At 48.4% G+C, this 24,427-nt stretch overlaps 7 protein-coding genes across 7 annotated transcripts; 4 read left to right on the forward strand and 3 right to left on the reverse strand.

The window, feature by feature from the left end:
• Window positions 1-167: 167 nt before the first annotated feature.
• On the forward strand, window positions 168-1,453 carry F4812DRAFT_425853 (uncharacterized protein). The gene is made up of 4 exons (XM_047933958.1): window positions 168-514; window positions 584-766; window positions 829-1,270; window positions 1,325-1,453. The coding sequence occupies exons 1-3, from the start codon at window positions 351-353 to the stop codon at window positions 1,037-1,039; spliced, it is 558 nt and encodes a 185-aa protein (XP_047790490.1). The 5' UTR covers window positions 168-350; the 3' UTR covers window positions 1,040-1,270; window positions 1,325-1,453.
• A 225-nt stretch (window positions 1,454-1,678) lies between these two features.
• Window positions 1,679-3,636, forward strand: F4812DRAFT_450860 (uncharacterized protein; the record flags this gene model as incomplete). The annotated part of the gene is made up of 5 exons (XM_047936141.1): window positions 1,679-1,847; window positions 1,902-2,760; window positions 2,815-2,994; window positions 3,080-3,273; window positions 3,329-3,636. 5 exons carry the CDS (start codon window positions 1,679-1,681, stop codon window positions 3,634-3,636), a joined length of 1,710 nt encoding a protein of 569 aa, XP_047790491.1.
• Window positions 3,637-3,742: 106 nt separating this feature from the next.
• Window positions 3,743-5,074, reverse strand: F4812DRAFT_357460 (cysteine proteinase). Its single transcript, XM_047931800.1, has one exon. The coding sequence runs from the start codon at window positions 4,845-4,847 to the stop codon at window positions 3,849-3,851; it is 999 nt and encodes a 332-aa protein (XP_047790492.1). The 5' UTR covers window positions 4,848-5,074; the 3' UTR covers window positions 3,743-3,848.
• A 213-nt stretch (window positions 5,075-5,287) lies between these two features.
• F4812DRAFT_357410 (uncharacterized protein) lies at window positions 5,288-9,783 on the reverse strand. Its single transcript, XM_047931799.1, has 3 exons — window positions 8,986-9,783; window positions 7,931-8,922; window positions 5,288-7,882 (listed from the first exon to the last, which is right to left on the reverse strand). Exons 1-3 carry the CDS (start codon window positions 9,481-9,483, stop codon window positions 5,302-5,304), a joined length of 4,071 nt encoding a protein of 1,356 aa, XP_047790493.1. The 5' UTR covers window positions 9,484-9,783; the 3' UTR covers window positions 5,288-5,301.
• Window positions 9,784-9,992: 209 nt separating this feature from the next.
• On the forward strand, window positions 9,993-16,696 carry F4812DRAFT_425862 (uncharacterized protein). Its single transcript, XM_047933959.1, has 3 exons — window positions 9,993-13,559; window positions 13,610-16,232; window positions 16,287-16,696. The coding sequence occupies exons 1-2, from the start codon at window positions 10,224-10,226 to the stop codon at window positions 16,151-16,153; spliced, it is 5,880 nt and encodes a 1,959-aa protein (XP_047790494.1). The 5' UTR covers window positions 9,993-10,223; the 3' UTR covers window positions 16,154-16,232; window positions 16,287-16,696.
• Window positions 16,697-16,731: 35 nt separating this feature from the next.
• On the forward strand, window positions 16,732-19,393 carry F4812DRAFT_425863 (MBOAT-domain-containing protein). Its single transcript, XM_047933960.1, has 5 exons — window positions 16,732-16,938; window positions 16,996-17,040; window positions 17,110-17,209; window positions 17,287-18,308; window positions 18,404-19,393. Exons 1-5 carry the CDS (start codon window positions 16,917-16,919, stop codon window positions 18,874-18,876), a joined length of 1,662 nt encoding a protein of 553 aa, XP_047790495.1. The 5' UTR covers window positions 16,732-16,916; the 3' UTR covers window positions 18,877-19,393.
• An 842-nt stretch (window positions 19,394-20,235) lies between these two features.
• F4812DRAFT_357605 (uncharacterized protein) lies at window positions 20,236-23,387 on the reverse strand. The gene is made up of 3 exons (XM_047931802.1): window positions 21,173-23,387; window positions 20,704-21,116; window positions 20,236-20,641 (listed from the first exon to the last, which is right to left on the reverse strand). Exons 1-3 carry the CDS (start codon window positions 23,209-23,211, stop codon window positions 20,376-20,378), a joined length of 2,718 nt encoding a protein of 905 aa, XP_047790496.1. The 5' UTR covers window positions 23,212-23,387; the 3' UTR covers window positions 20,236-20,375.
• Between the last annotated feature and the right edge of the window lie 1,040 nt (window positions 23,388-24,427).

A 24,427-nucleotide genomic window follows, 5' to 3' on the forward strand; every position in this document is an offset into this window, starting at 1 on the left:
CTCATTCCAGTATCATACGTTGTATAATACTTTCCCCATAGGTTGATCGTTGAAACAGGTGGTCACACAATTGGAATACAGGGCGGCGCAGTAAATTTTGGCGAGAGTAGGGATAAGACCAGAACATCTGCTCTCCCACACGATTGCCTAGGTACCTAGACCTACATACTGTATCTTGTATATAAATAAGCACATATATAGGTAGGCTTGTCTGCATCTGCATCTCCCGCAACTTGACTTTAAGGTAATCAATGAACATAATTTGCCGTCGTCTTGCGAATAATGTGAACATTTCCATTTTCCGCATTTCTCATACAAAGACATAAGGCTTTACACAGATACCTACTAAAATGGCCGAAAAGCCACCTCAAGTTGAAGGTGTCATGGACACACAAATTCAAGTCCCTCCCCCTTTAAGGGCGGCACCGCAGCCGGACTTGACAACAAATGAAAAGAAACAGGATGCAATACAAGCTTGCGCTCCGGCGCCGATCTCCAGCCTGATTGTTGAAGAGTACTAACCTCCCAACTCTGGCACTTTCTACTTGTATTATAGGCGTTTACACTAATATATATATCTCAGGCCCTCGAGGCCGCCAAACACGGCAGAAAGAAAGAATAGGCCGCCTCGAATCGTCCAGGAGCGGGACCATCCAATGGTAACACCTCTGGAGCAACTCGATGAACATACACACTGGATAGATTGCCCTGCTTGCAGAAGGCGGACCAAAACAATCGCCACAAAGGAGGGTGATACGATGCAAATGTACGTGATAGCCTCCCTCCGTGAATTTATGTTGATCTTGTGCTAAAGCTGGGAGCCTATAGAGTAGTAGGAATTTTGCTCTGTTCCGTCTGTCCGTGCCTCGCTTGTCTGCCGTGCATGGGACACTGGTTCGAAAATACTCGTATTACTTGCTCAGCTTGCAAGGTCCATATTGCTAGTATCTCCCCTGCGGGTCAAGTGCAAGTCATTCTAGTACAAGGAAGGGGGCAACGGCCGTCTGTGTACTATCAGCCTGGTTTCGAGGCTAAGTAGTCTATGAGATAGGTGTTTGAATGAGAATTACCATACTCAGCATACCTGACAGCTGTAGAGGATCTCTACATATGTTAGGTACTACTTATCAATAGATTCTTACGTGGCGTTTATAGCTTACACCGTCGATTAGGTGGCTTCAAACTAGTTAAATCAACACGTCCAAGATAGCCCAGCCCCTTTTCTGTGGTACGTCTCGTAAGCTTTAGGCTATCTAGCTTCATGTAAAAGGTAAGCCACAAAACAGTGCTGGTGCTTCTAGAAGCTTTGTTCTAATAGTTATAGCCTAAACTTCGACCAGTCATTGGGCATGGCCATCGTGAACTAAGGCGAGGGGTGGGCGTTAGGCTAGACTACGGTGTCGCCGGAGCTGAAAGGACATTATGATAGATAATAGATGATACAAGAAATTCAGCTTCAGCTCATATTTGTATTATTTCCATTCGATACCTCTTACGAATCTCTCTCTATATAAGGTATGCTCCGATTCTTGATCTCAATTATCCATATCTACCTGTGATTAACAGCGCTTAATCGCCTCCACTCTCTCACTCTCGTCTCGTCAATACTTGATGTGCCTAGCTACAGCTCATTAAATCGAAGAATCTCTCCACCCCGCTCAGATAGGATTCTGGCAGGATGCCACAATTTATGGAAGAGGTCAAGGAGGAAAGGGCTCCAAAGAAACTAGTTCTTTGCTTTGATGGCACTGGGAATACATTTAGCGGCAGCACTGCTGACACGAACGTTGTCAAAATTTACGATAAGCTAGACAAGAATTCTGAGGAGCAGTACCACTATTACCAGAGTTCGTATTCCTATTTCAGACGTGTCCTCTCTTACTCTTCTAACAACTCCCAAGCTGGCATTGGTACCTATGACATTGGGTCAGGTTCGATAGACAAGGGTTTTATAGGCGGCCTCCGGAGCAAGATCTCGAGCATTCTCGATCAGGGGTTCGCAACCACCTTCGACGCGCATGTCATTGCTGGGTATCGCTTCATCATGCGGTATTACGACAAGGGCGACAAGATATACATGTTCGGGTTTTCGCGAGGTGCCTTTACGGCTCGTTTCTTAGCGCGAATGATTAATACCATAGGCCTCCTTTCGAAGGGAAACGAGGAGATGGTCCCCTTTGTCTACCAGCTATATCGAGAATACGAGCAAGGGAAGATCAAACTAGATGGCGAAATTCCGGATGTATCCAGTTCAGCCCCTTTAATCGGTTCGCCCGCGGACCAACTAGCATTTCGGCGTAATCCATCCGATGCCACTGGCCCGAATGCCATAAAGGACGATGCTGAGACAGATCCTTTACTTGCCAATGCAGCCAGTGGCTTATGCTCTGATGGTCATATCATTAGCAGTGGAAACCACGTCATTGATGAAGCCCAAATGAGCCGCAACAAGCTAATTGCTTTCACCAACACTTTTTGCCGACGCGAAGAAGTTGCTTCCCACCCAGACCAAAAAGATAAAGTCTATACAGGTGTGAAGGTTTACTTCCTTGGTTTGTTTGATTGCGTGAGTAGCGTCCAAGTCCTGGAGAGCCCATTCGGGAAGATGCCGCCTCCTGTCTCCGTTCTCGGAACGGCGAATCATGTCAGACACGCCGTAGCTCTTGATGAACGAAGAGTCAAGTTCAAGGCTGCTCTGCTCGCCCAGGATATCCACCATCGAGATTATAAGAAGGATAAGGAGGATATTAAAGAAGTTTGGTAAGGTTCCTTAGGTCGCATGAACAGGCCTTTGGATGGCTAACTCATGTCTAGGTTCCCAGGTAATCACGGCGATATAGGCGGAGGCTGGCCTGCTCCAAAGCCAACAGATGCAAATAAGTCTCGATCCTGGTGGGATGCTATCAAAGAAGCTTTCGCAGGCTCGAAGCCACGGGGCGCATCGCAGGACAATAGAGCAGACCCATACCAGATGAGCGACGTGGCACTTCATTGGTAAGCTTCTTTTCTCTATAACTTTACCTATTAAATAAGCAGAACCTCCTCTTTGCCTCCTCCAAGAGGAACTAATACATGGTAGGATGATAAACGAAGTCAAAGAAGTTGGCAAGCGGGAGCCGAAGAATGCCCTTAAATGGAGTAAGCGATTGAATGGATTCGAACATAACTTCGAGGACTTTAAAGAGGACCAGGCTTTCAATGCGGGCGCCCACGACACAATGCGGATATTAGGTGGTTCAAGTCTGATGGACGTACTATTCTGGAATTTCCTCGGTATGTCCGCCCTTTCCGCCTGCCAAACAAGATGATCCTAACACTTGGATGACAGAGTGGCTACCGTTCCTAGCGCGATGGGAGATAGGTCAGGACAGTTTCTACTACGAACGGATATGGCCGAACAGGGGTCGCACACGCGACATACCGGCCGACGCCGTATTTCATGACTCGGTGCGCTGGCGGTTGGAGAACATTCCGAGTTACAGGCCCCAGAACAATCTCGGCGATGGGACTACTGCTTGCTTGACTGACCATGAGGTCCTGGTGCCGAAGAAGTTGAAGCCTGACGAGACGGTTAGCGAACACCATAATACTTTCGTGCTGAACCGTGATCGTAAGACGCAGCTGTATCAATGTTGAGATAAGCTATTTGGTTCTGTTATGGAAATATAGCGCTCGTTAGTTGGAGAAGAGAATATCATAGATTAGGAGTAGTAGCGACATCTGCATGATTATTCTATACCTGACACGAAATTAGTTCGAATATGCCAGTGCATCGTTGTAAAAGCCGTCTATGTATATATGTATAAAGGGGGATGTCGTTACTGTCAGCAAGTCCCCCCGGCTGGACTCTAAATGGCGAAAGGAGTTTCCCTGAGTTCAGTCGTAGTGCCACGAATAGCTTCCCGATCCTCCTCGTCGAACTCAATACCAAAGTACTTCTTTATAGCATCCAGCCTCTGCTCCTCCGTCTCAAATTTCGCTATCTGCACCGTCTGCCCCTCACGGCGCCATTTCAGCGTATCCTGGAACAGAATCAACGCGCCGTCGATCTTACCCTCCGCAACCGCTTTATCACTCATAAACGCGGGCGCCTCGGCATCTCCTTCGGCGTCGGTCGTGAACCGCAAGAGGACGACTTTCTGGGTAAACCATGAGCTCGGGCTCTTCCACGGGATCAGGTTCAGCCCGCGGATGTCCTCGAGCAGGAACTCGATGTCCACGAAGCAGTACATGGGCACCCACTCCGCGTCGCTGTTGATCTGGTTCTGGTAGATCCACACTTTCTGCCCCTGGTCGACTTGTTGCGGGATGGGCTCGTGCACAAATCGCATCAGCGCACCTGTGCCTTCGATGTGCACGCGCGGCTCATCGTGGTGCAGGGGTGCTGGAGCCGTAGGTCCGTTGGCGCCGAAACCGACATCCACCATGTACCGATCGTTACCAATGATGATAATATTCACGCAATGCGAGAAGCCGCCATACTTGTCGATATCTTTTTTATAAATACGGGCGCCGGCCATATAGACTTGGAACCCAAGGCTTAGAAGGACGGTGTGCAACAAGGAGTTCACCTCCATGCAATAACCGCCACGACGACTAGGCGGGGGTACAATCTTGTTGAATAAGTGCTGAGGCCGAACATTGACAGTTCTATGCCATGAATAATGCTGCGTTAAATTCTCAAACGGTATTCGCACTAGGTGGTGTTTATGAAGGAGAGCTAAGTAGCTTAGCTTTTCATCGTCTGAGATTGTCGCTACCGAAAACAATCGCTTTTGCTTAGGGAGCGCGATTCGGTCGAAATATTGCTCGAGCTGGACATGGCTATATCTCAGGCGGTCCACCATCTTGGGATTTCATGAATGGAAGAAGCATGATGATGTTGGCGTTCCCTTAGCGTACCGGATTCATCTAGGGGGAATTTATATACTTGATCTAATACCGAGACATGCGTGTATATATCCAATAGCTAAAATACCGCATCGCACCGCTACCTCTTATATTGCTTTTTCATTATGTAATTCTCGCGATCTCGCTGCCGACGCGAGCCCAACTACCTATTTGGGTCTCATTTGTAAGTCTCGCGCTTGAATGGCTCTGGTCTCATTTGTAACTTGCGCTGTCGCCATCATCCTAGATCGAATAATCTTGGCAACCATAATACCCCTCTCAACCTTTGGCTCCATCTCGTATAAAATCTTACGTAATGATATCTGTCCTATCTGTCATATGCTCCCAACTCCCAACTATGCTGCTTTAGCCGTAATAGAATGAAACAATGTACTCAATGGTTGATATCTATTATGAGCCATGGCCGCCTTCGACGACCTGTCTCTTATTCCTACACACTGGGCAGCCGCCTTCAATGCGATCTCTTAATAACCGTGCATGCGTAACTTTGCTGCCCACAAATCGACCTCCCCTCGTCCGGTCTTGGTCGCCGTTCCCAACTACGTTGGGATCGACGTCTTGGTTTGGGTTTAAGTATTCCAGGAGGTGTGAAATATGATATATGTGGCCACATGCAAATCCCACGAGTGTCTCCGACTCCCACTCAGTGAATGGCTCGAGACACCTTGCGCAATGACCTGGCTTCAACTCCCTGTGATCGTGTCCCGGTTGTTGTTGTTTCTTATCTGTAGGATTCTTGTCCGCCAATGTGTTATTATCTACTGTCTCGCTGGGTGTCCCGGTCCCGGTGCCACCTGTACGTGGCGTGGCAGATACGTCTTTGACTTCAATATCGATATGGTCTTCCGCATGAGCCAATACTTCGAACTTGATGCCTTTTCTTTGGCCATTTCGGAGTTGATTCTGGGCTGCAGCTACTTCAGATCTGAGGACACGCGCTACGCCAGACGAGATGCTATATTGAATTTCGTGTTCTTTCATGATATGTTTCAAACCCTCCCGAAGACCGGGGATCTCAAGTCCCTCGGGAATACGTCGAACAAGGGTAATCGGATCAATAGCCGTGCCAACCTCCTCAAGCAACGCGCGGATGAAACGTGGCTTGTCCATGCTGTAGTCGAGAAGATCCTCCCAGAGATCCGGGTCATCCTGCTCTTTTGCAAAACTAATAGCTTGTGATACATCGCCCAGTCGGTCGATTATGAGATATAGTGCTCGCTTCATCTCTCCAGTCTTGGAATATAGATAAACGAGTTCGGGTATAAAATTCGCCTGTTCGCATTCCTCAACAGCCTTCTCAAACTTGTACGAGGTAGAAACCTTTAAGAAATCTATCAAAAGCGTACGGTCAAAAGCCACGAAAATGTGGACGGCTAAATCAGCAAAATTATCGACCAAAGACACACTTTCGTCGACGGGCCGTTCTCGGTATTCCTGCCATAAACCGCGGAAATAAAAATAGAGGTAAAGATTCAGATCCCTTGCCTCTAATTGCTCGACTACAACCTCCGGTTTGATGAGGCCTCGAGCTGCCTCATCGACAAGTAAGGCGATAGCTTCCGACGTAGCTTCTTCAAGCTCCGGGATGCTCATTCGGCTTAGTTCCGCTTCTGGGACTCTAAGCGCGATAAAGCTAGGGACGTCATCGATGACGGCTTCTGCAAGGTGATTATCTTTTATTAGGCGCATTGCAGAATCTGCATCTTGAAGCTTAATATAGTCCTTGAGAGCTTCCCGGTACCTCCCATCAACTTCGTAAAGTCTGGCTAAACTTTCCGTTACAATTCGCCAGTCACGTCCTTTCTCCCCACCTTCGACGCTGTCTTCTCTTACATCCCGGAATTTGAGCTGGTTTTCTAGTGCAATGGTAACCTCATTGACGTTGAAGAGCTCTGTCCCCCAACGGTCAAGTAATTCCTTGAACCGGGGTCTATCAGTTTGAATGTAGTGTCCCAACATAACCTCGTATACTGTCCCTGGGATGGGTGGCCGCATTGGTTCCGATGGCACATAATCGACAATGTCGTCAAATCTATTCGCCCCGGCGAAAGTATATATCCAGTTTTCCCATTGGTGAGGTGTATTTATCACTCTTGCTGCAACTCGAGCAGCACCAGCCCAATCTCCGTTTTCTACCAACTCCTGGAGCCAAAGCTCGCCAATTTTGCGTTTTTCTTTCTCCGCAGAGGTATTCATAAATCTAATATGGTCGTCTATTAGAGACGAAGTGTCTTCGTAAAAATCGTCCGTCGTTGATGGCCTTCGTTCGGGACTTGATGGGGCAAGCTCCGGCGGCCTTTCAGTGGAGCCGTTCATGATCTCAGGGTGGTCATTCAATAACTCCCACGCATCCTGGTAACTTTGGTGTTCTATAAGCCATTCCAAGTGATCACCAAGATCTCTTTTTGTACCAAGAATGCAGTCATACGGGCTATGAATGAATATCTTAGCCCCGGGTTTGATGAGATTAGGATGGACTGTCCGGGACGTTGGTTTTAGACTGGCTCGTACACTCCCCCCAGTATTACCACCCCTAGGACTCGACGCGGCATCGTTGCTGTCTCGACTTATGATGCTTGCACCGGAGCTAAAAAGCGACTTCGGATTGATAGCAGCATTCCACATATCGGTACCAAAACCAGCCAAGGCCTCTAGGGCCCCCCGAGAAGCTACAACAGAAGCGGCTCTACTTGCGGGTAATATGCCTAGATGATAATCATTGGAAGAAAGTCCCTCAAACCGACTTACAGTGAGACTATCCTTGTCAACCTCAGCTTGGGAGGTGAGGTCGATCAATCTCAATTCGGGTGGTTGAGCATTGTGACGGCGTCTTATCCCGCCAGATGGTTCACTTTTGCTTGTTGGGTTGACAGGTTCCTGTTCTTCGTCCTCCGGTTTGCAGTATGCAAGAACTAAAAGAAGAGTTTGGGTATATAATGAAATACCGGATATGATGCAATCCATACGAAGACTGGAGACGTTAGCAAAACATTGTAGAGACTCGAATGGACATACGTACATCTTCACAATCTCAGCTCTACCAATAGACCTCTCCCCCGCATTCTTTCCCACACCGACACCTCCTGGATGAACGTGAATTATCCATATCGTGCCACCCCATCCAACCAGTAGCCGTTCGATGCTCTTTTCATGCCTTTGCGCCTGCTGGCTTAGTTTCGCGGCGGCGGGTGATAAAGCGCCTGGCAGATCGCCTTCCTTGTCTACCTCGTCGCTTGTAACTGCCTGGTCGTCGATCCATTCTGCCCTACCTTTCCATACGCCTGCCATTTCTTCCCATTCGTCAGTTTGCGGCCTGTCGATATGCCCTATTCGCTTCCAAGCATCTTCTGCGTCTGCAGTATCCAGATGCAACTTTGTTCGCATAATCTTGATACCATGCTCGTTTAGCCAGGCAACATATCTTCCCGATAAAGACCATTTGATCGTGCTGATAGTCCCCTCCCCCGAATGGAGGACAGAGTCCTTCCCAGTGTTCGCACCTATTCCAATACTTCCCAGCCAACCGGACGCGGCAGCAGCAGCCGTTCCCGTAGTCGAAGATGTACTTCGCCCTTGAGGCGCACCAACTGTAAGGACTAGGTTACCAGCAAGGCCACCAGACAAGTATGTCCTATCATTCCTGAAATCTGGTGACAAAGCCACGGCCTGAACTGGTCGCGCAAAATTCCTCAGCTGCACGTCTCGAAGCTCGATGAGGGGCTGGACACGCACATTCCCATCCATGGAAGAGGTTGCGATGAATATGTTGTTTGAGGGGATATTAGGAACCTGCGGCAACTCGCGCGATCTCCGTCGGCTGCCCGGTGGCGAGTCTGAATGGTTAGAGGAAGGTCGGTTGAGGGCTTGCGACACGACCCTATTAATAGCCTCGGGTTTAAGGGTCGGCGGGATAGAGGGTGGTGGGTATGGAGATATTGAAATGCTCGTAACGGAGGCGGTATGAGCTTGGTAGACAAGCAGAGATTGGAAATCTGGTAGTTGGATAACATGCTATTTACGCGCTTCAGTATTCTGTAAACCGATAGAAGAATAGTTTTTGTAGTATCTACTTACGACATTTCCATTGTGTGTTCCGACTATCATCTTGTCTCCCGCGACGAGAAATGTGCTAGTAGCGTCGCCATTCTTATAGACGGCGCCCATGTGCTGCGTCAAGCGGGCATATTTTAATTTCGGTTCTTCATCTTCATCTTCATCTTCATCCTCGTCCTCGTCCCCGTCCCCGTCCTCGTCCTCGTCCCCGTCATCATCTTCATCTTCATACTCACCTCCGTCATCATTGTCTTCACCATCTTCTTCAACTTCGGCTCCATCATCTCCATCGATGTTAGCCTCACTATCGTCTTCGCTGGTATCCTTTGTGTCTATTGTTGCGTCTCCGTTTTCTTTAGAATGATGCGCTTCGGGGTGCTCAGAAATATTATCATGTTCCGATTCATCAACACCGGTCTTCGGTATAGCGCTGTCGTGGTCACTAATGCTGTTGGCGTCGTTACTGTTGGCGTCGGTGTTGGTGTCGTTGTCGCCCAAGCTGGGCTGTGCTTCTGTCATGGCAGGCGACCAATCCAAGAAGGTGACATCAGGGGCCAAGTCTGTCAGCCGACTATATGACTATATGAGACAAAATAAGATAAGTTACAAATAAAAGTACAAGCTTTTGAAGCTTAAAGGTTACGCATGAACCTATCCAAAGCTACAGATTCGCGATTGCTTGACCGTTATTTGCCTGGAGGTATAAGTTGAAATTTACTAGGTATAGGTAAAGCTTGGCCCGGTCCTGGATAAAGAAGCTACCTTGGGTGGATGTAAGGTACGAATTACAATACCTACCTGAGTCGACGATAGCCGATAGGTTGGTACCTAGGTTACTATGAGTTTAGGTAAGCTTCCGACTTCCAAGCTTTCACCGTTAGTGCCTAATAGATCCACTAAATTTTCCTAGCCAATCACTATCTCTCCCTTAACCCCTCCAAAAATTCAGCCCCAAATCTCCCATTACAGTGCAAAGTACCGATATAGGTATTAGGTACCTTACCTGGTACATACCTTTGTCGCGTGTACTTCTTCGTACCGCGCCGTCTCAGATTCTTATAGATACCTCAAATTAATTCCGAAGAAAGCGCTTCTCATCAAATTCCTACGACTTATAAAAAAATAAAAAAATAAAAATAAAAAAAAACTCGACCGACAGGGAATGGGCTTGAAATACCCTATCGCCCCTCTGCTTGGCTTCTTAACGAGGAAGACCAAGACAGTTTAACTGCCTTCAATGGATTTAATACATATATAATATGGCTTCGGTGACATCTCTCGGGCTGCACGAGCCTACAGCACTTCAATACGCCATACAGGAACAACTCCTACCGGAAAATCCACCTTCTTCCTCTTATGACTGGAGCATCACCGTTAATCATAACAGCAACGAAGAAGGGGAGGATGAGCTTCTAGTTACCAAAGATGCTGTTGTATGGTCGAGAGGTTGCATTTTTCGCAAGTGTTTTGGCTTCAAATTGGAGAACGAGCCTATCATCCAGGCCTTACTAACGTATTTTCCAAATTCCGAAATTTCGGAAGATGCTCCAAACGAAAAACCTGGGGAGAAGCGGGTTCGTTTTCAGTCAGAGACCAACACCAACAAAAATGAAAGAGCGTTATCGAAAGCCTTGGTTGTTTTTCTTAAGACCCAAGCTCACGTCTATTTTCTTGATGGTACCAGTCACGTAGTTCATATGCCTTTTGAGGTCGAATCTGCCTGCGCCGCCCCCCAAGGTGTCATAATCCAACGGCGTCAGCGAACTGATACTAACCTGGCTGCGAGCCTGAAATTTCCTCGGGTCCCCCATAATTCTTTTATTTCGAACCAACTCTCTCCAGCGTCTACAAGGCCGTCTCAGCTGAGTACTTTCACTACCGAAAGTCTTGGAAAACCGAAAACACTTCCTCTTAGACTGAACGCCAACCTTGACAACCTATGGGATATCCCGGAAGCAAAAAAGGATTCCCAATGGCCGCGTTTAGTCGCTCTCACTGATCCCTTACTGGAACTTGGATTGGTTGTCACGCAGAGAGATAAATCTGTTAAGCGTAAAAGCCGACCAAGCTCAGAAAAGTCTCCCAATTTTCTAGATAGGGCAGAGGAGATAGTTCACGTCGAAGAAATACCCCACCACCAAACCTATAAGAAAGGCAAGGGGAAACTGATCCTTGCAGTAACCGTCAATAGAGAGACCTGCATGTACACTGTTTGGAGGCTCACTTATATCTCTAATGAGGACCCCTTTGTTAACGGGCGAAAGCCCACAAAAACGAAAACAGACCGACGGCGCAGCTCAATGCAACCCGGCTTACCTAGCGGCGCCACGACGCCGTTGCACCCAACCTTTAGGGAGAGTTTCGGTGCCCCTCTGCCCGGGAAACGATCGCGTAAGAGCGAGAGGATTGAGAAGAGCGATAAGACTTTACAGAACCTCGAGTCCTCACTAGGCATAGAGAAAGAGTCCGGTGTGACACGTCGCACATCACGTCGTGTAAGCTCGATGCTTGCCAGAGCCGACCTCTCTGCTTCGCAGGATAGGACGGCATTTTCTGAGCAGGCTCAGATCTCCAACCACCCCAGTACGAGGAGGGATACTTCGCATGGTAGCCATCGAGGCCGAACTAGTGGCGTGTTCTCCGGCCCGAGCTTTACGGGGACCGCTAACCATGGAGTAAATACTCTCCTAGAAGCACCGGTCGATAGTTTATTAGAAGAGCTACGAGCAGGTGGAGATTTCGAAGGCTTCCATACCATGGGTATAGATGACCACGAATTTGATGGTCTTACTCAGGAGGTTTTATTTACAAAGATCCACAGTATTCCTATCGACAATAGCAATATTCGGTACTCGCTCTCGAAGCAACCAGCCAGAACACAGTGCAAAGTCTTCTGTCTTGTTGGTCCGGAATCTGCAGATGATGGACAGAACCACCAACAGGTGCTAGTCGGGATTCAAGACCCAATGGAGAAGCGTCTACAATTGTTAACACTTCACCTACAATCAGGAAGTTCTAATTCCGCTTCCGCTTCCTCCCCGGGCCCCGACAAAATGGTTGTGACTTTCAACCAACTCAGGAAAGCACAAAATGTCATAGACTCGTGCAAAATCGTCGATGGCGAGCTTTCTATGATTCTTGTATTATCCCAATCCACCGAAGGCCAGCGCGAACTCAGTATTCAGGCGCCGTGGACGCAAATGACTTCTGTGGTCCTTCCATTGAAGCTATCACTTGCAAATCTGCGCAGTCTTGATTACCACGGCAGCCTCGTCAGCCGGGACGTGGGCATTAATAGGGCTGTAACTCCTGCGATTGGGGAAATTGCTGGCCTGCGGCACCCCAAACTACGCGGTGTTGTAGACATTCTAGACGAAGATACCCAGCAGCATCACCAAATACGTATTCAGCTCCAACCAACTTCTCCGCGAGTTTTGAAAGTACTGAAAGCCCTACGAACAGCTCTTCCAACTTCTTCTGGCGAAAGACTGATTTCAAATTGGTGGGAAATTATTGCATGGCTTCGACAACAAGACGCCGAGGTTGTTGATATCGAATGGTCGGCTATTGTCATTCAGATTTTCTCCATATTTCTTGCCTTGGACGTCGATGAAGCTACGTTACCAGCTGATAACACACCCAAAAGGAGATCCAGAGGCTATTTACGGTCAAGTAGCGGAGCGCAAATTGATCTCGGTGATTGGAACGCGATGAATAGGTACGAAACGCCAGGATCGTTAACACATCCTTCCTGGGTTGAGAATAAAGCGTGGCAGTGGATAATGGAAGAAGACGATTCTCCCTTACCCATGTTTCAAGGTACCTCTGAGCCGGATAAAACAGATTTTCTGTCTACACATACAAAGTACGCTTTGGCATATTTATCCTCTGTTAATGGAGATGCTGCTTGCGGTCCAGACGGATATCTTCCGACCTCTCCTGGCCATGACTACCTAAGTAGGACACGGTACGCCCAAGACATATTTCTTGCACTTCATCTTTTGCTGGAGGAGCAGAAGCTTGACATTGCATCTCACCATATACTATCACCGGGCTCAATTAACTTGCGGGCAGTGTTGCTACAAGTCGTTCGTTGCTTGAAGTGGTTTGAATGGATAAATGCCTATGAGCTGGAAATGCCCTTAGACTGGCCTGAGCAACAGCCAGGGGCGATGAATATATCTGTATCGGTAAGGCCCCCAGAACCAGCTTATTGGAATGTTTTCGACTGGATCCGAACGAACCTGTCACCGCAACCGAGCCCGTCAGTGCATGTACCACCAATAAGATCAACTATGGTTTATTCGATAATTCCGCGTACGAAAATGTTCGAAGACCTTTTCAAGACCCTCTCTCTCCGAAGGAGATCGCCAGCGGACTTCGTCGAAGCTATGTACCAAAGTGGTATCACGCCAATAATTCTAGAAACATTGCCGGAGCATGTTCTTGTACCTCTCCAAGATGCGATTGCTCAATGCCAACCAGCTCCCCCGTCCAAGTGGTCTAAGGGGATGCTAGATCTTATTAACAGAGGTGACATCGGGTCAGTGTTGACACAGTCGAATATTCACCACATTCGTTCAACTGGCGTTCTTGTGAGTCTTCCTGATAGATCGCCACAATGTACCATATTGACATCATTTAGGCACCGACTCACATCGCTTCTTGGGATTTCAATTCGCTCTGCCAAAATATTATGGAGTTTAGTGATGCCCCGTCAGATGATATCGCAGAGAGTGATAAACAGGCGGTGATACGTGCCATCTTCAAGGATGATCGTCGTCTTGACGAAACCAAGTCGATGCTAAACACGACAAAACCAAGAGTCATGCGTCTAGATCCACTACCGGCATGGACAGAAGCTTACTACCTCGAGCAGCAGAAGGACATGGTGACAAGGCTTGCCAATAATACCTTGTCAATTCCAGCTGGTCGTGGTCTAATGAATTATGGGCTTCGGTTCCCTCTCTTGACTCAGAAATTCCACATCAATGGCTTTGTCCTGAATTGTACGGTTCTGCCGAATAACGTGACGGTGGGAGTCGACAAGTCGCTTTTTACCGAAGAGAGGATTGCGTGGGCTTTTTTCCATTCCGGCGTTGCTGGGGGACTATCTATCTCTCGTCAGGCAAAGGGGATAGATACATCATGGATTCTTTATAACAAACCCGGCAATGATCTAAGTAATAGGCATGCTGGGTTTCTCTTGGCATTGGGTCTTAATGGACACCTTAAAGGCGTGGCTAAATGGGTTGCTTTCAAATATCTAACGCCAAAGCATACCATGACGTCTATAGGGTTGCTCTTGGGCTTGGCCGCATCTTATATTGGAACCATGGACTCCCTTATTACCCGTCTATTGTCCGTTCATGTCACGAGAATGCTCCCTCGCGGGGCTGCTGAGTTGAATCTATCTCCCCTAACGCAAACAACGGGAATCATGGGAATCGGCTTACTCTATTGCAACAGTCAACATCGACGGATGAGCGAGATCATGATGTCCGAAATTGAACACATAGAAACCGAAGATGACGAAGAACCATTGCGTACTGAATGTTACCGGTTAGCTGCAGGATTCGCACTCGGGTTCATTAATCTTGGAAAGGGGACTGATTTGAAGGGTCTCCACGACATGCGCATCACCGAGAAGCTACTTACTCTAGCTTCGGCTACTAAGAAGGCTGAACACGTTCATATCCTGGACAGGTCCACTGCCGCTGCTGTTGTAGCGATCGCGCTCATATATATGAAGTCAGAAGATCATATAGTAGCCAGGAAAATCGACGTCCCCGACTCATCTTTACAATTTGACTATATCCGCCCTGACATTCTATTACTGCGCACTGTTGCTAAACACCTTATCTTATGGTCGGAGATCGAACCAACACAAGACTGGGTCCGTAAGAATCTTCCACGACAATACCATTCCAGATTACAACCACCTCAATACCCTCCAGACCACCCGTCCCGTGGACCACTTAACTCGACACACCTACCATTCCTCACTATTTTAGCTGGCCTCTGCTTCTCCATAGCGCTACGGTTCGCTGGGTCAGGAAATTTGAAGGTACGGGACCTTTTACTATCCTATATTCGCCGATATTATAGCCAATGTCGTCATCCCAATCCAAGAGCTAGCTTCGATGAGAGGATTGTACATGTAACGGCATGCATGTGTCTCGACATACTTTCGCTCTCGTGTGCAACTGTGATGGCGGGCACATGTGACCTGGAAGTTCTCCGCTATCTACGGTCGCTCCATAGTCGTAACGATCCAGACACGACTTACGGCTCACACATGGCAACGCATATGGCTATGGGTGCACTGTCACTTGGCTGCGGAACGCAGACTTTTAACACGTCCAACCAAGCCATCGCCTCGCTGCTCGTTGCCTTCTATCCTGTCTTCCCGGATTCAGTGCAAGACAACAAGAGCCACTTACAAGCGTTTCGACATTTTTGGGTATTAGCGACCGACCCCAGGTGCCTTGTTACAAAGGACGCCTCGACTAATGCGCCTGTCTGTGTTCCAATTGCCATCCGCCTAAAAAACTCAACAGAGGAAGAAGTGCGTACGACGCCGTGCTTATTACCTCCACTCAGCGATGTGCAAACGGTTCGGACCATATCGCCCGACTTCTGGAATCTGGAGTTAAACTTCGAGACTCACCCAGAGTACGCCGAAGCGTTTAAACGCTCGCAGGCACTGCACCTCCGTAGACGGCCTGTTAGTGACAGTCCGTTTGCGACAACTATGCTTGCTCTCGGGCGTCAAGGCGGACTCGGCGGCCCTCTATCCGCAGACGCAGCATCTCAACCACTCGAGTGGTTGTTTGAAACGGTACCAAGATTGCGGAAACTCACGCATGCAGAACGTGGCATCGTCCTTGACCGCGGCGTGGGAGGTCCCGATGTAAGCAATAGCGCCGCCACGGCGGTCGACGCCCGCCTGGGATTAGAAAACGTGGTTGCTAGCGGAAACAGAGACGACCTACTCGGCTTAAAGGGGCTATTTGAATGGTTTGAGTGGAGAGCTAGGAAAACACAAGCAGAAGAGAGGGCCAAGGAAGATAACTCGAAGGATAGTAGCAACGAAAAGAAGGAACTTAGTTGGAGCGGAGAGGGGTGGCTCAGAGAGAGTATTGCTGAGAACTTAAAGGGGGGAGTATGGCTTGCAGGTAGGAGTTGAAGGAACGGGCCTGGCTTATGTTTGGGGATGAGTTAAAAAAAATAAAACACAATGGCCCGGACCTACGTCCTTATCTTGGCTATGTTTATATGTAAGTCAAGGGAAACATTATAACGACATCGCCATTACCTACCTAAGGTAATTAGCTACCTAGGTACAAGTAGGTACCTGTACCGAGGTAGCTACGAAATACACTTATGAACAAGAGTTCATTCGGCCGTATAATCATGCATGCTGTCCCCAACGAATATTAATTGCGCAGTCTTGGCATTCTACCCTCAGAACAACATCATATTAAAGTTCAAATAATATTTTAAAGGAAGTTGAAAAAATGAAAATAAATCATACGCAAGTGAAGCATCATTTTGCAAATTATATCACGTTGAGAAAGATTGGCGTAGCAAAATCGAAATGACAACTACCTACTACGTACGACAACCAGTGAAGTTAGCACATGCTGCACATGCAATACGCCAAACGCCAACTGGCACATGGCCGAGGGAGACCCACTCATGTAGATTTTTGGCGGGTGACATCACCGTGCTGCCCTAGCTAAAAGTACCTAATACATAGTAGCAAAGCTTCCAAACCTGCAACCTTGCAACCTGCAACCTGCAAAGCTGCAACCTATATGGGGCCCAGTCCAGAAGAAGAGAAAAAAAAAAAAAAATAGAAGTGTATCTCTTCGCGACAAGAATTCCCTTGCTCGAACCTCCAAGAGTTATGATCGATTATCGAGATAGACCGGTCGCTCAGATACAGGATGCTTCCTTATATTAATATACGTACGGCCAACTATAACCAACTATTCTCATAGGATTCATTGCGCTGATCGTTTGTAGCGTTCGAGTGGTTGTCTGGGGTGGTGGGAGCCTCTACCGACGAGCGTAGGTCATATATAACTCGAATTCTTCTCTCTATTATGAATAAAGTCGCTAAGATCGCCAAATCTACAGTCAAGCTCATCTTCTCTCTTCTCCTTTCTTACCCGCTTGCCGGCCTCTTGAAACGCGTGCCAGATGCTCGCCCCGAATATAAGAATCTATTTAACATAGGGTACGAAAACATCCCCGAGTGTGCGCTGCGTTGCGACATGGAATATTCAAGAGATCAGTTGCTTATTTATTAAATAGCGGAGGCCTATTCTATCTTATCGGCTTATTCTCGCTATGGGCTGGTGTTCGAACCCTCTTCATCTCATCCGCCGTCACTTATGCCCTTGCCCACTACTTACGAACATCCGCGTACATGCCATGGATCGCCTTCGTATTCCTCATGGGCCACATGGCTGTGAATCAGCTCAGTCGCCAGTTTGACAATAATGCAGCTGCTGTCGATATCACTGGTGCGCAAATGGTGCTCGTTATGAAGCTCTCCGCCTTTGCTTGGAACGTGGCAGACGGTACCCTACCCGAGGATCAGCTCAGCGACTTCCAGAAGAGTAGAAGAATAATCAAGCTACCCGGTCTTCTCGACTATGCCGGATATGTGCTATTCTTCCCGGGCCTCCTCACAGGCCCTGCCTTCGATTACAACGAATACCGCGGCTGGATTGACTGTTCTATGTTCGACGTCCCTGCTACTATCGACTCTGCTAAGAAGCCACCTACTAGGAAAAAGCGCAAGATTCCGAGGAGTGGCACACCCGCAATGTTAAAAATGGCGAGCGGTCTCGGGTGGATCTGGCTCTTCTTGAATCTAACCGAGTGGTACAGTCCCAGTGCCCTCCTCGTCGACCGCTCTCCTTCAGCGGGCTTCCTACGCCGTGTCTTTATTATGCACATGGTGGGATTCACGACGCGGTGCAAGTACTACGGTGTATGGTGTCTAGCAGAAGGTTCGTGCATACTCTCAGGTCTGGGCTATAATGGCGTAGACCCTGTAACAGGTAAAGTTGCGTGGAACCGGGTACAGAATATCAACCCCTGGGGCGTGGAGTTGGCGCAGAACAGCCGCGCCTATCTGGAGAACTGGAATATGAACACCAACAAGTGGCTACGCTACTACGTCTATCTACGCGTAACGCCACGGAATAGGAAACCGGGCTTCCGCGCCAGCATGGCCACCTTCGTGACCAGCGCCTTCTGGCACGGCTTCTACCCGGGGTATTACCTGTCTTTCGTCTTTGCCGCCTTTATCCAGACAGCCGCAAAAAGTATGTTCAAATTTTCCTTGTTTTTTACCTTTTTTCTCCATCTCCCTCGTCCCACTCTCCACCCCTGGCAAATCTGACCACAAGGCCCCTTACAGATTACCGCCGCTATGTGCGACCCTTCTTCCTCGATCCAGTCACTCAGAAGCCGCTCCCCACCAAAAAATACTACGATATAGCTTCATGGATAGCGACGCAAACAACTTTCTCGTTTGCAGTAACGCCCTTCATCCTCCTCCGTCTCGACGACTCACTCCGCGCGTGGAGCCGCGTATATTTCTACGCGCTAATCACCACGGGCGTTAGCTTGGCCTTCTTCGCGTCGCCGGCCAAGTCCCAGCTCCGCCGGATGCAGGAAGAACGTACTCGCGGTCGCGGTGCCGGCAGGGATAGGACGTCGTCTCGCTCTGCCAGCGCAGATAGTTCCGCTAGTCCTATCTTGGGCCTAAGCGCGGACCCCGCTAAGGATATTGATGAGGCGCTGCAGGAACTAAGAGAGGAAGTAGAGAGGGTCAGGAAGGACGTCGATGGCAAGATAAGTGTTGGGAAGAACGAGAAGAAGGAATTGTGATTTATTCGCACGGCCTACTCCTCGAAGGTCCAAGGCCGAAAGGAACCAAGGCTAGTGGAGTTGTGAACCATGGTATCCGTCGGAGTGGAATTCAAGTCGCATGATCATACTCGGTGGTCTAAAACCTAGGTCCAGCTACCAAGGAATCCCGAGGCAGGCGGGCGTACGGATTACTGACGGTTAGCTACCTACCTAGGTAGTTGATGTTTAGTGGGGTGTACCATATTTTCAAGACAGATGAGAGGGGGTAGTGAGATGAGGTAAGAAGAGAAATGGTAATATATCATCACTCCAGCGAAAGCTTCAAGTTGACCATAGGAGGGGGGAGGGTGGCTTATGGACAGATATTTAGATATAATGCCAATATCAATGCCTTACAGTCGAGTCTTTGAAGGTAACAGTTAAATAAATGAATTTACATGGGAGGTAATTATAACAACTTCGTCCAAATTTTCCGGAACTTGGACAAGGGGAACAATTCACTTTTCTTTCTTTTTTTTTTTTAAAAAAAAAAAAACCATGAAACTTGGTTCTCGAAAATGACTTTTTCAATTGGTAAGATCTCGTCACCGTATGCGTGATTTCGTACGTCTATCTACCTTCGCGTCTGCGACAAGTATCTAGCCTTTCCCTCCTTGAAAGAAAAAGACTGGGCGTCAAAGACTACTATGTAAGCAGATATCCGTAGCGGCATTAAATCCGAACTTCCTCTCAGCACCTCGGTATTCCCTTCCCCTACTCAAAGCTACTTGGGTATTGGTAGATACCCAAGCGCTAACGTACCATAACGTAACGTATCTCGTCTGCGAATCCTCCATCGGCTCCATTCTACAGACAACTAGAACTTTTTTTTCCCCCTTTTCTTTTCTTTTCTTTTCTTTCTCCTTTTCCCCTGCATTTCATCCCGTCTCATTGCAAGACGCCTCCCCCAGCAGGGAGAAGTAGTAATAGTGAAAATCCTCGTTTCCCTCGTTCCCTCATGCAGGTGCAATTCCCGTCCCCAGAACTACGAAAAAATTCAACAGTCAAGCCAACCCACGTTGGCAGCAAAGCAGAAAGTAAAAATAAACAAAGCGTACCCGAGGAGGCTGTCTCGTTATCCAGACACTCCGTACGTCCCGACTCCAAAAAAGCAAACAACTTTGGTTCGAGGGTATCATGTCCCGTTTGCTCCCATCTAATTTTTCCAGCGAAAAAAAAGGTACAAGTTAAAAAATAAATAAAAAGGCGGTTTCGATCGAAGAAGATGTGGTCGTAAAGAGTAAGTCATAAGGTATACAAAGTTCGTAAAATTCGAAAGCGCGAAGAAAAAACAAACGAAGACGAGCGAATATGTGACGGCAAAATATGTAAGATGGGTCTTTATATGCAGCCGCATAGCTCATGAGATCGTGATTATATATTACGTAAAATAATCATAATTCGTCGTCTCGAGGATGAAATAGAAAAAGGAATCGGGTTATGATGAGTTGGGCGCGTAGGAGCCGTCGTTTCCATCGTTATTGTCGGCCCCATCTTTCTCGAACGCCCACCACAACTAGAGCGACAACCGCGCCGAGAATTATAAACCCCGCGACGGCCATGAAACGGTTGATGTTTCTCCACCATCGGGCACTCTGGTATCGGGCGTCGTCGGCAAGCACAAATCGTCCCTGGGCGGGTTCCACCTGGTTCGAGCTAGGAAACTGAGTTTTACTGTAGGCAGGTTCCTCCATGGCAAGCGTAGGTTTCGGGGGAAGCGGTAGAAGCGCTCCAACCATCCAAGCTATCATTTTAGTTAGCAATTGCAAAATAATATATATATATAACACATGAAGATCCACTTACCGAAGGGAAATAAGAATCCCATCACAAAAAGAACTACTTGGATGTTGCGTCTCCCAAAGACGCCAGTGTCGGCAGACCAAGTTACGGAGGGTGTATTCCACATGCTGAAGTTACTAGCCCGCGTGTCCAAGCGAAGATGCGGTGACCATAGGCTGGAGGATTTCTTCTTAGGAGCTCGGCGCATGTCGCCGGCTTCGACAACCGGCGAAATCTCCATCGAATCTTCCGGATGATGACCGTGGGGGTCTATTTCCCTTGGTCGACGGCGTGGGTTGTAGATAGGATGAGCGTACTGATCATGAGATGGTGATCCGCCACCTACCCAAGGACTCGTCGGTCGGGTATCGCTAACTTCAGAGGGGGATCTGGAAAGAGGCGTGAGCCAGCGTCTGTCCGGACTACTGTAGTAGAGCCTGGGAATGCCTGTTAGCGTTGACAGTATTTCGAATTCTATGCTTAATTATCTTACCTTGCCCAGGTTGGGAAAGAGGAAGCTACCAGACTTCCAGCACGCGAGCTCGCGCTGGAGCGGAGACTTCTATCCGAAGCTTGCCTAGAGAAACCGAGACGAGTTCTGGACGACCTGTGTTGGAGATGTTGTAGGTCTGCTAATCCATCGCCATGCTCATCATGATCTCTAATCATACGAGGCGAAGAAGTCGATAGTCCTCCTCTTGAATAAGCGGCCCCTGGGCGATCTAAGGAATCGCTGTGAGAATGCGATCTTGAATGTGATCTTGAATGCGACAAGCGGGTTTCTAAGTTTTCGAGAACTAGCGAGGACGAAATACTTCGCATGTGCCTACTGTCCCTGCTTCCAAGAACACTGCTAACCCGATCTGCCATAGAACCAGTAGAAGCACCGTGAGAGCCAGGGTCGCTGCCCTCGTACTCGGACATCACAGTCGAGAGCTGTGAGCTCCATTGATGCATATCCATCGGTGCTTTCTGTTGTGCCGAACTCGAAGGCTCTGCCCATGTAGGTTGCGGGATAGATGAGGCGGAAGGCGTGTGGTGTAAAAGAACGACGTTCGGGGTGGAACCAGTAAAAAGAGAACCGGTATCGTGGCTGACTATACTTGAAAGAGACGAAAATGAGTTTGTCCGGCCTCGAGAAGTATCACGTGACCGTTGCTTGGGATAACCAAAACTTTCAGATGACGATCGCTTGTGTGGTCTAAGCGGAGGTACGAGAAGGCTTTCTTGCGAGTACTTTTCGCGTACTTTGCGTTGGGAGCTGTCGTCTGAACGATGATAACGGTGTCCGCGGAAAGGGGTAGCTGACGATGCTACCGAGGAGGCGTCGCCGTAGACAATGTAGTTCTTGCTTGCCGGAGTGTCAGGGAATGCCGGACCAGCAGTCGAGGCAAGGGTCTGAGCCGGAGATGATTGTCCGATAACTTTGTAGTTTGCGCTACTAGATGAAGATGGCACGTCAATGCTGGCCGCGTCTGGTAAGGGCGGAGAACTGCGACCTATGACTTTGTAATTCGTGGATTCTTCGATCGTTGATACGGACTCGTCGGAATTAAACGATTGTTTCGTCGCGAGAGGCGATGAAGGTTCCGGTGATGAGGCGGTCGTTACCGGTAATGGTGGTAAAGGAGATTCCGGAAGTTCCCTCTGCTTACCCTTGCCTTTAGGATCAGGAGTAATTGGCACCTTGCGCAAACCACCAACCATGCGATAATTAAATGGCGAAGGCTCAATCACTTCCTCTGGCAAAGCTGTGATTGTGGAGGGGGAACCCGATGTATTGGGGGAGATGCTGCGCTCGAGCACGGAGCTCAATGGAGAGCCGTGACGATCTTCGGTGGACGCGTCAAAAGAACTTTCTTCGTGCGAGCTGATAGTGGAAACGTTTGTAGAGACGTTAGAGAGCGGAAGCGATTTTGTAATCGATCCCGACCTGTCGGAATGGCGTCGTTGAGTCGGCTTGAGTACAATTGAAAAGGTTTTGTCTGCGTGTACGCTGATGTAGTTTTCTCGTCTAGATACGGTTGCTCTCCGCGGCCTCGCAGGGCCGTCATCGTGGCGCGATGGTGATGGCTGCGATTGGGGATTAATACGCCTGATATTGCTTCCATACGAAAGCGTGTTAATGACAGGGGTTTGTGGGGCAGTGTGTTCAACACCACCTGAGCCAGAAGCAAGTTTCGGCCCTGAAACATCGCTACCCTTAATCCCAGTTGCTGATGAGATAGGCGACGAAAATGATTGCGAACGGGATGAACCTGCGCCATAGCCTCTCCTACCATGTGTCGTGGCTTTTGGCGTTCTTGGTGTTGTGATAGTTGCCGAGTCAGTTGCGCTCTGATCATCTTCCCTCTCAGCCTCTTCGTCCTGCTCGTCCGGGTGAGACAATCTACTATTATCTTCGTCATCGAGAGGCCTAGGCGGCGAGTAAGGGACCATGCGAATTTGCAACTTGTTATTTTCCGAGTCTGACCTCTCGTGCAACGGCGTCTTCGGCGGGTTGGAGGTAGACGATGATGATGTCGAAGACATCCTGAGGTACGGGCCAAGCCCGATGATGCGGCAAACCAAAAATTACCTAAGTCCAGCAGCTATGGAAATGTTTCGACAAAGGCCATAACGATTCACGTAAACGGGAATGCTGTCTTCAGATACGGGAACTGGCGATGATATTTGGGCGTTGAACTTCGTTTCGAGTAGCGTATAAGTGTATACTATCGTAAGCGAGTGTAATAGCGAGTGTAGTGTCCGAGCGGTACGGAGGCGACGGTGGTTGATTACGGGCGAGTAGTGTAGAATATTAATAACTAAGATATAACAAAAAGCTGAGTGACTAAAAGTAGCCAAGGGTATCAAAGAGAGACGTGAAGTTCGTAATAGAATTATTATATCGCTATGGAGGTAGCGCAACAAAGAGTCCAGACAAGGACGTTGTGGACAAGCGTCACATAGACAGCTTTCGTTTGGATCTTTGGGGAGGAATAATAATAGAAAGGAGTGGGACGGGTCGTCAAAGAGAGGCCCAAAAAGACAATTCCTACACTACATACAGACCACACACACATACGCTCGCATCCGCGGGGAAGAAACGAGATCGGGAAGACAAAAAGCAGCGAAGCTGTCAGAAGACGGGCTAGACGAGGTATTATTTCTTGAAAGGTGCCCCGGAGTGCCGAGTCGACGGTCGATTGGCTGGCAGCTAGAGTCATCTATCTAAAGGCGGCTGCATATTCCTTAGCAAGCTATGTAATGCAGCCAAAAAGGGAGCGTCAAGGTTCCATCGAGCCAGCGCAGGCATTAGAAAAGGAAGTGAGCGCTGAAGGAAGACTAGGAAAAAGGCTGACATGGGACAAGGAGTCGCACATGTACCGTTACTACTTTGGCATCTCACCGCGTGGCCTAGTAGTCCGGGTAGTGTATTGTATTGTACATCTTGAGATTTCGTCCTTAGCTTAGATCCGTAGAAAGTAGTAATTCAAGCTAACAAGCAAGATACCATGGTGCTTCCTTTGTTGTCCAGTTAGCCAGTAGGTAAAATCTTTCAAGCCGGATTCCAACGGCGAAGCTAGAATCCACCCACCTGCAGCAATTGTACATGTACAGTACATACATAATAGATAGGTATGCATGTCCTGTATGTAAGTTAAAATGAGGTTGAAAACGAATTGTGGACAATACCTAGCGGTTGAGAAAGCCTACCACGGCTGCACAGTTGCAGATTTGGAGGCTACTGGGGAGGGCCGGGGTG

Source organism: Daldinia caldariorum (genome assembly GCF_022478825.1).
Source record: "Daldinia caldariorum strain CBS 122874 unplaced genomic scaffold F4812scaffold_7, whole genome shotgun sequence".
Lineage (NCBI taxonomy): Eukaryota > Fungi > Ascomycota > Sordariomycetes > Xylariales > Hypoxylaceae > Daldinia > Daldinia caldariorum.

What these genes read in the sequence shown, in the direction of transcription:
- F4812DRAFT_425853 (XM_047933958.1), top strand. Translation starts at nt 351, where the DNA reads ATGGCCGAAAAGCCACCTCAAGTTGAAGGTGTCATGGACACACAAATT. An exon ending in TCCAGCCTGATTGTTGAAGA is followed by an intron (nt 515 to 583) that starts GTACTAACCTCC and finishes TATATATCTCAG; the next exon opens with GCCCTCGAGGCCGCCAAACA. An exon ending in GAGGGTGATACGATGCAAAT is followed by an intron (nt 767 to 828) that starts GTACGTGATAGC and finishes GGGAGCCTATAG; the next exon opens with AGTAGTAGGAATTTTGCTCT.
- F4812DRAFT_357460 (XM_047931800.1), bottom strand. Translation starts at nt 4,847, where the DNA reads ATGGTGGACCGCCTGAGATATAGCCATGTCCAGCTCGAGCAATATTTC.
- F4812DRAFT_357410 (XM_047931799.1), bottom strand. Translation starts at nt 9,483, where the DNA reads ATGACAGAAGCACAGCCCAGCTTGGGCGACAACGACACCAACACCGAC. An exon ending in GAACACACAATGGAAATGTC is followed by an intron (nt 8,923 to 8,985) that starts GTAAGTAGATAC and finishes GCGCGTAAATAG; the next exon opens with CATGTTATCCAACTACCAGA. An exon ending in AGAGCTGAGATTGTGAAGAT is followed by an intron (nt 7,883 to 7,930) that starts GTACGTATGTCC and finishes TAACGTCTCCAG; the next exon opens with TCTTCGTATGGATTGCATCA.
- F4812DRAFT_425862 (XM_047933959.1), top strand. Translation starts at nt 10,224, where the DNA reads ATGGCTTCGGTGACATCTCTCGGGCTGCACGAGCCTACAGCACTTCAA. An exon ending in TTCGTTCAACTGGCGTTCTT is followed by an intron (nt 13,560 to 13,609) that starts GTGAGTCTTCCT and finishes GACATCATTTAG; the next exon opens with GCACCGACTCACATCGCTTC.
- F4812DRAFT_425863 (XM_047933960.1), top strand. Translation starts at nt 16,917, where the DNA reads ATGCTTCCTTATATTAATATAC. An exon ending in GGGAGCCTCTACCGACGAGC is followed by an intron (nt 17,041 to 17,109) that starts GTAGGTCATATA and finishes CCAAATCTACAG; the next exon opens with TCAAGCTCATCTTCTCTCTT. An exon ending in AAGAATCTATTTAACATAGG is followed by an intron (nt 17,210 to 17,286) that starts GTACGAAAACAT and finishes TTTATTAAATAG; the next exon opens with CGGAGGCCTATTCTATCTTA.
- F4812DRAFT_357605 (XM_047931802.1), bottom strand. Translation starts at nt 23,211, where the DNA reads ATGTCTTCGACATCATCATCGTCTACCTCCAACCCGCCGAAGACGCCG. An exon ending in TCTTTCCCAACCTGGGCAAG is followed by an intron (nt 21,117 to 21,172) that starts GTAAGATAATTA and finishes AGGCATTCCCAG; the next exon opens with GCTCTACTACAGTAGTCCGG. An exon ending in GGGATTCTTATTTCCCTTCG is followed by an intron (nt 20,642 to 20,703) that starts GTAAGTGGATCT and finishes CTAAAATGATAG; the next exon opens with CTTGGATGGTTGGAGCGCTT.